This window comes from Eschscholzia californica, unplaced genomic scaffold (genome assembly GCF_041429995.1).
Source record: "Eschscholzia californica isolate CP2 unplaced genomic scaffold, dmEscCali1.0.p SCAF_2, whole genome shotgun sequence".
NCBI classification, from domain to species: domain Eukaryota; kingdom Viridiplantae; phylum Streptophyta; class Magnoliopsida; order Ranunculales; family Papaveraceae; genus Eschscholzia; species Eschscholzia californica.
The window spans coordinates 19,676,778-19,690,295 of NW_028238309.1; the positions used below are offsets into that span (position 1 = coordinate 19,676,778).

Below are 13,518 nucleotides of genomic sequence, written 5' to 3' on the forward strand. Positions count from 1 at the left end.
ATTACTAACTAGAGATCAGTCACCTAAAACGCCCGACATTATTAAGTTATAAACATGCCTATCTTAATAGCCATTATCAATCTTAAAAACTTCAAAATTAAAGAAAGATATAAATTAGTTTAAAATCAAATGATGTGGTCTAATTTTGTACGGATATCAATAACTAGAGATCAGTCACCTAAAGCACCAGACAATATTAAGTTACACAAATTAGAGTTTCAAGTATTACTTTATAATAGTATGTCAGTTAGATATATGTTTTTTGGTATAAAAAATTTAATGAAATATATAATGGTTAATAAAACATTAAAAATAAATAAACAAATACAACATTATATATAAATTAATAAAAATAATAATAATAAAAGATATAAGATTTGTAATATAAATAAAAATAATTAGGCTTTGAGTAAAATAAGTTGGATAATGAGACACAAGTTTCAAATTTGTCGAACTTAAATTTACTTGTACATGAAAAGTAAACTTAAGTTATTTGCTTTTTCAATCTATTAACATTTTTTTTATTAACTTTGATTATATTTTCTTCAATTATCAGCGTTTTCAAGTTATACATTTATTTATGTCTTTTATTTAATTTTTTTTATAATAATATATTTTAGTTTATTTGTACCTTATTTGTACCTTATTTTCTCCAGATGTTAGACAATCGAGTATCTTGAGTAAATAAAGTCCGCAGTCATCCCTGTGGTACAAATATGACATTCATAATTAGTAATAATACAGTTGTTAAGTGGCCTAATATCATTTATAATAATATCAATTTGTGAGATAAACATTACGAGTTTTTTTGTTGCGGGACAAAATCAGCGTGTTCGACTGCCCATGGATTCTTCTTCACGGTTTTCTTTTCTTCTTCGTTGTCCTCCAACATTTTCATTAAAAATGGCAACATAGACTTTAAAAAACTCATACCCCTGGTCTGCCATCGTCTCTCTCCACGATTTGAGTCGTACATTACGATCTTTCTTTCTTTAAGGTGAACAACACCTAGGACCCAATGAACACCTTTACAATTAACCGGGAAATATATTTGGTTCAGCATCTTCCATGATTTGCTTGCTAGTGGAAGTTCTCCATTCAAATATTTCAAACATCTGTCTTCTTCGCCCGACAATGGATCTTTCCGAAAACGGGGTTTCTCGTGACGAGTTTGTAGTAGTTGCTTCGACAAAAAGAGGAGAAAACACAATATTAGTCATGAATATTAGATCATATTTATAACCAAACTACTAAGAGTAGCAATGAAGATAACCAAAACACGAAAGGGGCACACAAAGAACTATAAAGTTACCAGCAATACTGCTAAACTAAATAAAAAGTTCTAAGCATTAACACTTAGTCCCTAACGAGACTGAAATCTAGGATACAAGAGATTGACAAAAGGAATGAAACAAAGGGTTATAAAAGATGACACACAAGATACAAACACTTCGTAATACATAATAATCACAAACTTACAAAAAAGAAGCAGTCGGTCGTTGTCCAATCCAACCCGAATCTTGAAGGGTCACAGTTTCTTCTTGTACGGTAGTAATGCAACCCAACATCGATTTGCTGCAACATATGAATGATAGTGATAATCAAGTCTTTCACTCTCTCATTAAATTAGACTACAAATTGTATAAATATAAACAAAAACATAACTCCAATAGTCCTATACCTCGCATGTCAACCAATGGTTCTGCATCCGTAGCTCTTTAAACCATTTACCTTCTACGGTTGCAATGCCAACATTTATAAGTAGGTTTGTTCTGTCAAAGGTACTCATGAGTCAGATATATAGCTATTATAATTATAAAGAGAAAATACATATTATAGTAAATTCTAAAATAGGTACTTACTGGTGCTTCTTCCATGCATTTACCCACGACATAAATCTAATAGTATCGTTGACGTCAAATGTTTCACGAACGTTACATTTTTTCCTTTTCATCCCTACGTAAGGTGATTTATTAGTTTGAATGCATTCTCTGGGAGGTCTTAGGGCTACAGACGGATACTTTTTTAATAAATCGTCTACTTCCTTCACTCGAGCATCGTTAACACCATTTGCATCTTCATCTACCTTAAACACCTCACTAAACACGCTATATATCGTGTCTAATGACCCTTCGGTCGCATCCTAAAATATAAATAAATTAGGTAGAGGAATCAAAAAGAACCAATTATAATAGTCTCAAAACATAAACTTTTAGCGTTGCATAAATTTTATTACCTCCATCAAATCTTTTTGCAATTGGGGGCCGGATTGACCTTCTCTCATCTCAGACAAAGGAAATTTCTTCACTCCATCAACATCATCTCCCACCACATCTGTCGCACCCTACAAATTTTGTTCAATAAATACCTTCTTTGTTCAAATGATTACAAATACTAATACACACATATATATTACCTTTGTAGAGCATTCATTTTCCATTTGATCAAGACGATCATCTACATCATTATCGCCTAGAGTCTCCTGCAATAAACCGATATGCAAACTCCTCAATATAATGAAATAGTTATGCAACTACACTACCAAATAACGTTACCTCCAGAGACAAACGGTCATGGAACTCTGAGAGGTTCTCCTCTGCATTGGTGTCTTCTACATCATCCTACGGTAAGCAATTTTATTGTATAAATACCTTGTATGATGTAATCTAAATATAGTTCAAACAAAAAAAGGAAACTACTACTAATTAAGTACCTTTCTATCCATTTCGGACATAAGCTTCTGTGATTTCTCTTCCATATCTTCTTCAGATCTCTGTAATCCACCACAAACACATATTTTTTTTTTATTCCCAATTTTTTATTATCTCGTCACGTCGACGAAGATCTTCTCTAAGGTCAAAAATCTCTTTCTTAAGTAGCTCGGTTTCGCTTTGTGGCCTCTCTAACTCTGAAGTATCTTCTCTATCTTCTCCACCTTCTCTACTATAAGGTGTCACTTCCACCTAAAATCATTGGAAGATGAACATGTTAGTATAAGTAATTATAGGGTTACAAAGAATACGTGAATTATAAGAGGATTTGAGACAAACATCTTACATTTGGATCTACAAATTTTTTCCTTAATGATTCAAAAGTGGCAGGTTTGCATTTGGATTTCCACTTAACGATGGGAGGATCGCCATTCCCTCCAGCTTTTCGGTTTGCGCATTCTTCTGCAACTGTGGGTAGGCATTCGTATGCCCAAACCTGCAATCAATTAGAACAAAGACAATTTCACAAAGCTATTCTTTAATTTTAAAAACTTATTTGATTTGAACTCATTGTGTAAAACTAATAAAAGTTAGAAAATAAAATCAAATAACATTACCAGAAATCCAAATGGGCAGCCACTCAAATAATAAGTTATTCCATTTTCCTTCTTCTCTTTCTTTGATTCCATTGCACGAGGCAATGCCTTCTTCAGGCAAGATAAAGTGCGTTGGAAAACCTTAGGACCCCATGGAAATTTATTGAATTTCTCTATATTATCCACCAACTCTATATGTTCTGTATCCACACTCGTCCTACGAGCATCTTTACCTAACAAAAAATAGTCTAGACACAACAATAAACAAAGCTTAACCTTATCTACATCAACTTCACAGTCTTCAATACATCTCTTTAAGACTTCCTTGTTGATGCTTGACTCTTCTGAAAAGTATTTCTCTCTCAATGATACCTCGTCAAGATCTTCCTCCATGTCTTCTACAAGCGTGTCTTCTTCATCTACTTTCTCATATTTCAACCCCATAATCTCAGAGAAGTCAACAACTGAAAACTTCAATTCCTTCTTACCCACGAAAAACTTCATCGAACCATCATCCATATCCGATGATTTAGTTTCACGCAGCAACATGTTATGCACAAGTACATAACAAAACTTAAGGTCATTTACATCTAAAAGATGTCCAAAACAACTTTCTTTAAACATTTGCTTTTGTCTATCATTTTTCAAGTTATCTTTAACATAAATCATATCCTCGATCCTTGAAATGCATGTCACTTTCGCACGAGGTGCTTCTTTAGTCTTTAATGGTAGGTTACGTGTCATCCTGCATAACAAATAAGAAATCATATTGTCAACCTCCAATTTTAGTACTAAATATAACTTACCCAAACAAAATTTAAACAAACACCATTTTACAATCAGATATTGATGTGCATTCAAACACAATAGATTCCTATGAAGAAACATGTCTAAGTGAACAATATAATAAACATGTGAAGAAGCATATATAACACAATTTCATAATTCAGCAATCTCAATGGGAGTTATCCACACTTTTCTTAAGAACAACTATGAACATTATACACACTTTGCTTAAGATCAGACCATATAGCTTTATGTATTTATATGAGTTACTTAAGATAATACAATAACAACAATATATAATGAATGTTTGTATCCAGCTATCCAGATAAAGACGAGTCTGATTTGAAGAATGCAAGACAAACATACAACACCCAAGTCTCTTTCAGAATACCTCCCTTTTCTAAACCGAGTAAACCCCATAGCTAGCAAGTGATTTTCAGTCTATTTCAGATCTATATGGAGATAAATTAATCCTTCGCCTATGATATTATGCACTTGCCCGAAATAGGTCTGATGATTTATTTCTTAAACTGTGGAATGTTTGGGTTGATATAGTTTGCCTGTTTTCTTAGTTGGGGTGCTTGATTGACTCTGAGTTGCACATTCGTAGTTCATTGACTCTGAGATACAGAACAGTAGGATTTTCCCTTCATGGTTAGAAATCAAAGTTTCTGTTCTTTCGATTCAAAGTTTCAAAAAGAAGTCCGTCTTTAACAAAGAAAATAATTTATATTAATGAACTACAAATGTGCAACTCAGAGTCAATCAAGCACCCCAAATAAGAAAACAGGCAAACTATATCAACCCAAACATAGCACAGTTTAAGAAATAAATCATCAGACCTATTTAGACAGTGACAGGACGGACAGTATTTAGTGTAGAAACATACAAGAAATACAAGATAAACCTTGCATTTCAGCCGTCTCTAACTCTCTTTTTCTTTTTCATAATTCTGTTAATTGAAGTCAATGACAATGTAGAGTTTAGGCTAGTATCTACACTCTCTGTATGAAGTTAAAACTCTTACGAAGGATGAGAGTACAGAGCACACTGAAGCCAAAGGATTTGACATCCTCGTAATTCACTTCCATTTCTAATCAAGTTGTCTTTCTTTCTAGTATTGACATTGAGGGAAAAAATCATATTCTCTAACTCTCTTTTTCTTTTTCATCCTTGTTATGTTCAGAAATGTTACACACCCAAAAGTGTTTTTCCCGGTTCGACAGTCATCCTTTCACATTCCTACTTTGTACTCAGTTCTTTTCTCTCAAGGGTTCTTAAGATGTCATACTAAATTTATAAATCATGTAAAATGATATTTATCTTGCGATCTAGCCTTGCAAAGCCGAAATCCCCTATTTTCAGTACGTAGTGATTGTCGTTTCACGAAAGGAGGAGATTCTGTGCAGAAAATGTTAAATATCAGAATCATATTTTGTCACCATGTCAAATAGCAGTGTTTACAAACTACAAAGAGAGTCCCTTGAGAGAAATGAGAACAAACCTGTGGCTTTAGATCCCGATGTATAAGATTGTTTTGTCGGAGGATTTGTAGTCCAGTAGCTGTTGAAAAAAGAGACCATATACAATCTCAATACATAGATATCATTTAAGATTTAAGACAAACCTATAAGATAAGAAATAAGTCAATGACAACAAAAAGAAGAAACCAAATAGGCATCTCCTGATGCATTGGCACATCGTTAACATACCTAGTTGTTGCATAAATTGCTTGGCAGTTGCTTCTGGAACTCTTTCGTGACGTTGAATATACTTAGAAAGATCTCCACCTTTACAATACTCCAATACTATATTTAATCTTCCTGGAACCTATATGACAACAATAACACACTTAACAAACACCTAATAAAACCAAACTCATCAATCAAATATAAAGCACATAATCGGACTCTTATAATAGAGGTTTAACACCAAAAGAGCAAGCAAAATCGAGGAAGTTTAGTTAGAGAACCTAATTTAGTTCTTGGGTAAATGTGTGAAATAGCGATACATACAAACACCATAGTCGGACTCATAACCCAAACTAAAGAATCCCATCACAGTGATTTGTATATCCTCTAAGTATAAATTATACTGATTCATGTGTTTATGGTTTTGCCCTAGAAACGGTATAAAAGTAGTGATACATACAAACAATTCAAATTTTACCCTAGAAGCCTCCATTAACACCCACAAACAACTTCTTCTATAGTAGAAAGCATAGTTGAGAGAATCCCATAAAATCAAACAATAAAATCAAACAGCCCACAAACAATAAAAATCCCATAAAATCAAACAGCCCACAAACAATAAAAATCAATCATTCAACAATTCAGTTCCATCATTATATTCAGAGAAATTTGGTAGTTGGATTGAAGAAGAAGTGGAAAGCATAGTTGGAACTGAACGAGGGGTTGATACTAACTTGACGAGTTACTTAAACACAAACTCGTTCTTAACTCCGTATTGTGACTCACTTGACTCGTTTGGTATAAGGTACAATAATTTGTCAAATTCGGTGTCAGGGATGTTTGCGTACAATATGTGAGAGATGAAGATCAAATTTTGCCCTAGAAGCCTCCATTAACACCCTATTAGAGCTTGCTCCAAAAAAATCTAGGGTTTTAGGATTTAAATTTGGGGGTTAGGGTTCCCAATTTTTAAGAGAGATAGAGGAATACCTGAATCAAAGAGAGTGATCGATTGAGAGTGTTGCGTGAGAGAGAGAGTTCGATTCAAAGAGATTGCCCGAGAATGAGAAAGATGAGAGAGTCCCGTTGCTTCACTTTTCCGGTCGACTAGAGAGAGAGAGAGTAAACTCTGATTTTGGGGAAATTAGATAGTCTAGATTATTTAGACAATCTTTTATAGTGAGGGGCAAATACGGAAGTTTAAGGCTAAAATAAGGTCATTTGACCAATACTTCAAAATGAGGGTCATTTTAACAAATTTGACCCAGTCAAAGGTCATTTGACCAAAATTCCCAATTAACATGTTTGTTTTTCAATTTTGAGTTATTAAATCTAAAATAAATTTGTTACATTTATACCCCTACAAGCAAATGAATAATTCCCTACACCAACCAGAAACCCAAGTTCTTTTTAGCAATCAAGGGAATTTTTTATAAAATGCACAAAAAAAAAATTTGCAAGGAAGCAGTCAACAACGAGAATGAGTCTAAGATGTTTTCTTTCTTTTCGAATATGAGAGTAATTTTCAGGTTCTTCTCCGAATTTAGGAAGTTGTTCCCTTTCAAATTTTTTCTTCTCAAGAATTGAACGGGAGGGAATGGGTGTAAGGCCCAAAATAAGGGCCCAATCCAAAGTCGGAAAATTTTTTAAGGAGGTCCTCTGTGTCAGATCCCAATTTGGACCAACCAAATACCCTCAGATCGAAAACTATTCTTGAAGAACAAGTAAGTTGAAGAATGAGCCCTAGAAAAAAGGTATGTAACTAAAAACTTTAATTATTTTATGTTTCATAAACTATTTTGTATGTAAGACACAGAAGATTTCCTAAAAAATTAAACTCTTTCTTATGTGAGTGGTTTGTAATCTTTTTTTTATAAAGTAAGATATTATACACAGAGGAATTCGTAGGAAATTTAACTGTGCACCGATACAACAAAATAGGTGCAGTAAACCAGATGATTTCCTGAACACTGATGGTTACCATCATTGAGTATTCTGTATGTAAGACACAAATAATTTCCAAAAAATTCAACTCTTCTTACGTGAGTGGTTTGTAGTTTTTTTTTATAAAGTTGTATATTATACAAAGAAGAATTCGCAGAAAATTTAACTGTGTACTGGTACAACAAAATAGTTGCAGTAAACCAGTTGATTTCGTGTACACTGAATGGTTACCGTAGTTAAGTTTTCTTTATGAAACACAAAGATGATTGCCAGAAAATTCAATTCTTTCTTATGTGAGTGGTTTGTAATTTTTACAGGTCTCACAAGATGATAGCTTACTGGTAGTGCCGGAAAATTCAACTCTTTTCTTGAATAATATGTATACCAAATGTAATTTTTTTTTTAATTTGCAATACATAAGAAATTTCTAGGAAATAGATTTGTGTACAGAAAATTTAATACTACAATCATTTATGTGTAATATACTTGTATTACATTCTAACTGCTCCTAGTACAATCAGAAATGTTTAGAAAATATATCAAAATGAATGTTACAACAATGAAAAATTGCCAAATTGACTAGAACTAACTACTAAGAATCTGGTTTGATGTAACCTCCTGTTTTCTTCTGTTAGAGTTTCACAACATTTCTTCAAGATAAAGTATATAGAAGAGAGAGAGAGAGAGAGAGAGAGAGAGAGAGAGGAGCCATGGAATCAGATGAGGGGGGAGTCTCCCTCCATACAAACACGACTCGGATTGGGCAAGGTGATAAACCTAACTGGGCGGCATTGTTTAAATCGGATACTTCATCAACAACGAAAACTTATGAATACACAGAGCCATCGTTTTCTGCTGGTGAGAGGTTCATGGAGGTTGATCTCCAGAATTTCAAAGAGGAACAGAGAAGGTGTGAGACCCTGCTGGTAGGAGCTTTTGTGGGGGATAGGGTTCCTTACACTATAGTTCGCAATGCTTTAATTCGAATCTGGCAACCTAAAGGAGAATTGAAATTGACCATTCATGGGAAAGGGGCATATATTATTGAGTTATCTCTGGAAGAAGACAGAGCTAGGATTCTTCTAAGTCCACCAGTTTTTATCAAAAATCGATTGTTCTTAGTGCGACCTTGGAAATTATTCATTGAGCAGGAGATATCAGAATTGAAATCGATTCCAATTTGGGTCAATCTCCATGATGTGCCATTGATTCTCTGGAATAAGAAAGGAATCTCCCTCATTGCTAGTTTTCTAGGGCAATTGTTATCGATGGACCAGTACACAGAATCACAATCACGGTTGAGCTATGCAAGGGTGTGCATTGAGGTAAGTAAAGATCAAGAATTAGTTTCTTCAATCCCTATACGAATCAATGGTACAAAGGAAATTCTTATTAGAGTTGAATATCTTTGGAAACCAACCAAATGTGCTGTTTGTAAAGGCTTTGGGCATAATGCTAGAAATTGCACATCAACTATTTGTGAAAATCTCTCAGAGACACCAGGACAGCAGAATGTAGGTTCTTCATATGCAAATGCTGGTGATGGGGATCGAGACATGGGAACAGAGATGGTTATCGACGGGGGTAACAGGTCAGTCCAAGTGGCACAAGAAGTTGCGGCTAGTAGAGAGCAAAGTCAAGGTCCACCCAAGTTTGGAGAGGTAGAATTACTTAGGAGACAACCTGCTGAACTTAACTCGATAGCGAGTAAACAAAATAGTGAACTTCAAATAACAACCACCGAACCACTACAAATAACTCAAACAGGCTTTGGTGCTGACTCCACTGAAGAACTGAATTATCGAGGGGACTGGTCCGTTGTTACTAGGAAGAAAGGAAAGTCTCCTACAAAGCGTGTTGATGACTCCCTGGGATCTAAGGATAGGGAATCCCACCACTCGACTGAATCTTCAGCAAAGAGGCAATGTGTTCAGACCATGACCTTGGAGGGAAAGAAGAACTTTGAAACTTCAAAAATGATACCTTATAAGGAAAAACCGAGCACCAAACAGGACATCTCTAGCAGAATGGTGGACACTACAAGTGAGAGTGATTCAGGTGAAGAGCATAACCCGGAGAATATTCATGATGGAACTATTAGAGCTACCCCTCGGGTATCAAGATCCCCTAGAAACGCGAATCTGAAAACTCCAAGAAGTAACCCTTTCGGTGTTCGGACTACCGAGGAGAGGAAATCAAAAGGCCGAAAACCATCAAGATTTATAGATGGTTAATGTGGGTTGCTGGAATGTGCGAGGGTTGAATGATGATAGGAAGATCATGGAGGTACGGAATCTAATTCGGGTAAGAAAATTGAGCATGTGTGGTATTGTGGAAACAAAAGTACTTCAAAGAAATTGTAGCAGGATACAATATAGTATAAATCCCTTTTGGTCTTACTTAGATAATTATAGTAATGAGGGTGGAGGTCGTATATGGCTCACATGGGATCCGAACATTGTTAAGGTTCAGCAGGTACATAACTCGACTCAACTTATAGCTGCTAGAGTTGAATAGAACAACAAAATTTTCATGTTGGCCATTGTGTATGGACTAACTTTTTCAGCAGGGCGGTCTCTCTTATGGGCAGACATTGAGGAATTGGCTATAACCTACGACCAACCGTGGGTACTAATGGGAGATTATAATTCTATTCTTTCCGCAGAAGACAAAATTGGAGGTGATGCGGTTCGACCTAGTAACTATTCTGATTTCAATGAATGTATTCAAAATGCCCATCTTTTGGACTGTCCGTACACGGGGTTTCACTTTACTTGGTCGAATTCACAAGAGGGATCCCGGAATATACTATCTAAAATTGACAGAGTTCTTATGAATGTCAATCTATTAGACCTATTTCCAGGTGTTCAAGCCGAGTTTCTAGCACCAGGCTGGTCTGAGCATACTCCTATGGTAGTATCGCTTGAGGTTTTTAAATCTTCGGGACGACGACCGTTTAAATTCTATAATTACTGGTTGGAGGAGCCGGGGTTTCTAGACATGGTTAGTTCAGCTTGGTTGATTCAAGTGGAGGGCAGTCCGATGTTTCAACTCATTTCGAAACTAAAAGCTGTGAAGAACCGGATTATTCAATGGAAAGGAACAAGACATACTAATAGAACCAGTCAAGTGGAGACGGCTAGAGAGATCATGCATGAGCGGCAGAACAAACTTTTTGCAGACCCATTGAATCCAGATTTACGCAGGATTGAGAGAATTGCAGTCCATGACTATGTAACGAAGATGACGACCGATTGCTCTATGGCAAAACAGCAAAGTCGAGTTAAATGGCTAACTCTAGATGACCAAAACATGAATTTTTTCCACTGTTCGGTAAAGGAGAGAAGAGCCCGAAATAATATAACAAAGATTTTCGACACAGATGGGTCCGAGATTACAAATGCAGAGATTATACCCACTAAATTCGTGGAATACTTTACAGGTTTACTTGGCACTGATTCACCGAATATAGAAGAAGATGATGTACTGTCCGAAATTGTGTTTCCAAATATCCTTGAGCCTGATTCAGCATCGCAACTCAATGGAATACCTTCCTGAGATGAAATTTTAGCAGCACTCTCATCTATTGGTTCGGATAAAGCTCCGGGTCCGGATGGTTTTTCGTCTATGTTTTTTAAATCGCTTTGGCGTATAGTAGGTGATGATTTCACTCGAGCTATACAAAGCTTCTTCAGATCAGGCAGACTTTTAAGGGAGGTAAACTCTACTTTAATCTCTTTAATTCCTAAAGTATCTAACCCTTCGACAATGAATGATTTCAGACCGATCTCATGTTGTAATGTCATATATAAGTGTATTACCAAAATTTTGGCAATCAGACTAAAGAGGTATGCATCTTCATTAGTGAGTGAAAATCAATCAGCATTCATCTCTGGAAGGTTGATACAAGATAACATTATGTTGGCTCATGAACTTGTCAGAGATTACGGTAAAGCCCAGGGTCTTGACAGGTGCACCGTGAAAATAGATCTACGGAAGGCATATGATACAGTCAGGTGGTTAGCTCTCTTTAAGTTTCTCAAGAAGTTCGGGTTACCACACAGATTTGTTGGTTGGATCGAAGAATGTATTTCTACTCCTCGTTTCTCAATTATGGTTAACGGTGGCTCGCACGGGTATTTTGAGGGAAAGAAGGGGCTACGACAAGGCTGCCCACTTTCGCCTTATTTATTCGTCATGGTGATGGAAGTGTTCTCTGTCCTGATAAACAAGCAACATCAATGAGGCAGCCTAAAATTGCATCCCCGATGTAGAGACCCGATAGTAACTCACCTATGCTTCGCCGATGACCTAATGGTTTTTATGAGAGGAGATGTAGGGTCAGCTCAAGCCTTAAAAGAGGTAGTGAACAACTTATTAAAAGGAACAGGTCTTGTAGTAAATGTGGGGAAGAGCTCAATCTTTTGCGCAGGTATGTCAGAGGAGCAGAAGGAGGTGGTTAGAGCAGTACTTGGGTTCCAGCTGGGAACCCTACCGATCAGGTACCTGGGGCTACCTCTACTAGCATCCAGACTAGCTTACAAAGATTGTATTCCGTTATTAAACCAAATTCAGACTCGAATACAGTCTTGGAAAGTACGATTCCTATCTTATGCAGGTCGTCTACTGTTGATCCGGACGGTTTTAGGCAGCATGTTAGTTTTTTGGGCTTCGGTCTTTGTTCTCCCAAAGAGGGTCTATAAAGAAATTAATCGTACATTCAACAGATTCCTATGGAAAGGACTCGAGGAGGGGAGTAATAGGCCTGCGGTGAAATGGTTTGATGTCTGCTTACCAAAATGTGAAGGAGGGCTTGGTATCCGAGATATAGAAACTATGAATCTAGCAATGAATCTTAGGCACATATGGGACTTAATCAGTGAGAAGAATACTTTATGGGTCCGATGGGTAACGAAGAATCTGATTCGGAAAAAGAGTTTCTGGACCATGAAAGTCCCTACTAGTTGTTCGTGGTGTTGGAGACGTATACTTGGTTGTAGGGATCTGGCTAGAGGTATGGTTCAATACTTGATACACGATGGCACAAAAACCTTTTTCTGGAGAGATGTTTGGCACCCTATGGGATCACTTATCGACTATTTCAAAGCTAATGGTCGATTTGTTTACAATATGAGGGAAGACGCCTTGGTATCGGACTTCTTACTAGAGGGTCGTTGGGAGTTCTCTGACCAGATTGGGCATGTTTTCGAGGAGGTTTTTAATACTCTAAATGAAGTTGCGGTGGGAGGGATTGAAAAGGATACGGTGGTATGGAAGATAACTAATACGGGCGACTACACGGTTAGAGATACATACAACTTTATAAGGCGAAAAAAGCAGCTAGTTCCCTGGTCAAAATTAGTTTGGTGTCCGGAGGGGATACCAAAACATTCATTTATAACCTGGATCGCCATGAAACGAGGGTTAAAGACCAAAGTAAAGTTAAAATCATGGGGGCTGGATATAGATGAGGTATGTCCACTTTGTAAAGTAGCTGAAGAGTCCGATGAACACCTTTTTTTTCAATGCTATTATTCTCTTAAGGTATGGACAGATCTTCTAATGTTAATGGGTATTAGGAAAAATGCAACAGGGTGCTGGGCTGACGAAATTGAATGGTGTGTTAACACTTTCAAAGGCAACTCCATTATAGGACGACTTGGTAGCATGGTATTTAACGGTTTCTTCTATCACATTTGGATCGAACGCAATAACCGAGTCTTTCATAGCAAGGAAAAAACAGAACAAATCCTATTCAGGCAAATAGTCAGCGACATCAAAATAAAGGTA

The 13,518-nt window shown here is 36.3% G+C and overlaps 3 protein-coding genes and 1 long non-coding RNA gene across 5 annotated transcripts; 1 reads left to right on the top strand and 3 right to left on the bottom strand.

The window, feature by feature from the left end:
* Nucleotides 1–1,467: 1,467 nt before the first annotated feature.
* Nucleotides 1,468–2,758, bottom strand: LOC147556744 (uncharacterized). Its single transcript, XM_086658696.1, has 7 exons — nucleotides 2,714–2,758; nucleotides 2,556–2,621; nucleotides 2,417–2,482; nucleotides 2,237–2,344; nucleotides 1,863–2,143; nucleotides 1,682–1,772; nucleotides 1,468–1,575 (listed from the first exon to the last, which is right to left on the bottom strand). The coding sequence occupies exons 1-7, from the start codon at nucleotides 2,756–2,758 to the stop codon at nucleotides 1,468–1,470; spliced, it is 765 nt and encodes a 254-aa protein (XP_086514822.1).
* On the bottom strand, nucleotides 2,417–4,236 carry LOC147556745 (uncharacterized). Its single transcript, XM_086657678.1, has 5 exons — nucleotides 3,329–4,236; nucleotides 3,058–3,207; nucleotides 2,714–2,963; nucleotides 2,556–2,621; nucleotides 2,417–2,482 (listed from the first exon to the last, which is right to left on the bottom strand). The coding sequence occupies exons 1-3, from the start codon at nucleotides 4,193–4,195 to the stop codon at nucleotides 2,805–2,807; spliced, it is 1,176 nt and encodes a 391-aa protein (XP_086513804.1). The 5' UTR covers nucleotides 4,196–4,236; the 3' UTR covers nucleotides 2,417–2,482; nucleotides 2,556–2,621; nucleotides 2,714–2,804.
* Nucleotides 4,237–5,399: 1,163 nt separating this feature from the next.
* On the bottom strand, nucleotides 5,400–6,958 carry LOC147556746 (uncharacterized). 2 transcript variants are annotated; one of them, XR_015233550.1, is made up of 4 exons: nucleotides 6,775–6,958; nucleotides 5,806–5,923; nucleotides 5,598–5,656; nucleotides 5,400–5,494 (listed from the first exon to the last, which is right to left on the bottom strand). It is a non-coding gene; the product is annotated as an uncharacterized LOC147556746 (long non-coding RNA). The 2 variants fall into 2 exon arrangements; XR_015233549.1 differs by lacking the exon at nucleotides 6,775–6,958 and having other exon boundaries at nucleotides 5,806–5,950.
* Nucleotides 6,959–10,362: 3,404 nt separating this feature from the next.
* LOC147556747 (uncharacterized) lies at nucleotides 10,363–11,286 on the top strand. The gene has a single exon (XM_086658697.1). It carries the CDS (start codon nucleotides 10,363–10,365, stop codon nucleotides 11,284–11,286), a length of 924 nt encoding a protein of 307 aa, XP_086514823.1.
* Nucleotides 11,287–13,518: the final 2,232 nt, after the last annotated feature.

Excerpts from the sequence above, each read along its gene's own strand:
- LOC147556744 (XM_086658696.1), bottom strand. The coding sequence starts at position 2,758 with ATGGAAGAGAAATCACAGAAGCTTATGTCCGAAATGGATAGAAAG. Across the intron at positions 2,144-2,236 it reads TGCAAAAAGATTTGATGGAG|GATGCGACCGAAGGGTCATT; the intron begins GTAATAAAATTT and ends TTTATATTTTAG. Across the intron at positions 1,576-1,681 it reads ACCATTGGTTGACATGCGAG|CAAATCGATGTTGGGTTGCA; the intron begins GTATAGGACTAT and ends CATATGTTGCAG.
- LOC147556745 (XM_086657678.1), bottom strand. The coding sequence starts at position 4,195 with ATGTTTCTTCATAGGAATCTATTGTGTTTGAATGCACATCAATATCTG. Across the intron at positions 3,208-3,328 it reads GCTGCCCATTTGGATTTCTG|GTTTGGGCATACGAATGCCT; the intron begins GTAATGTTATTT and ends AATTGATTGCAG. Across the intron at positions 2,964-3,057 it reads AAAAATTTGTAGATCCAAAT|GTGGAAGTGACACCTTATAG; the intron begins GTAAGATGTTTG and ends CAATGATTTTAG.
- LOC147556747 (XM_086658697.1), top strand. The coding sequence starts at position 10,363 with ATGGGAGATTATAATTCTATTCTTTCCGCAGAAGACAAAATTGGAGGT.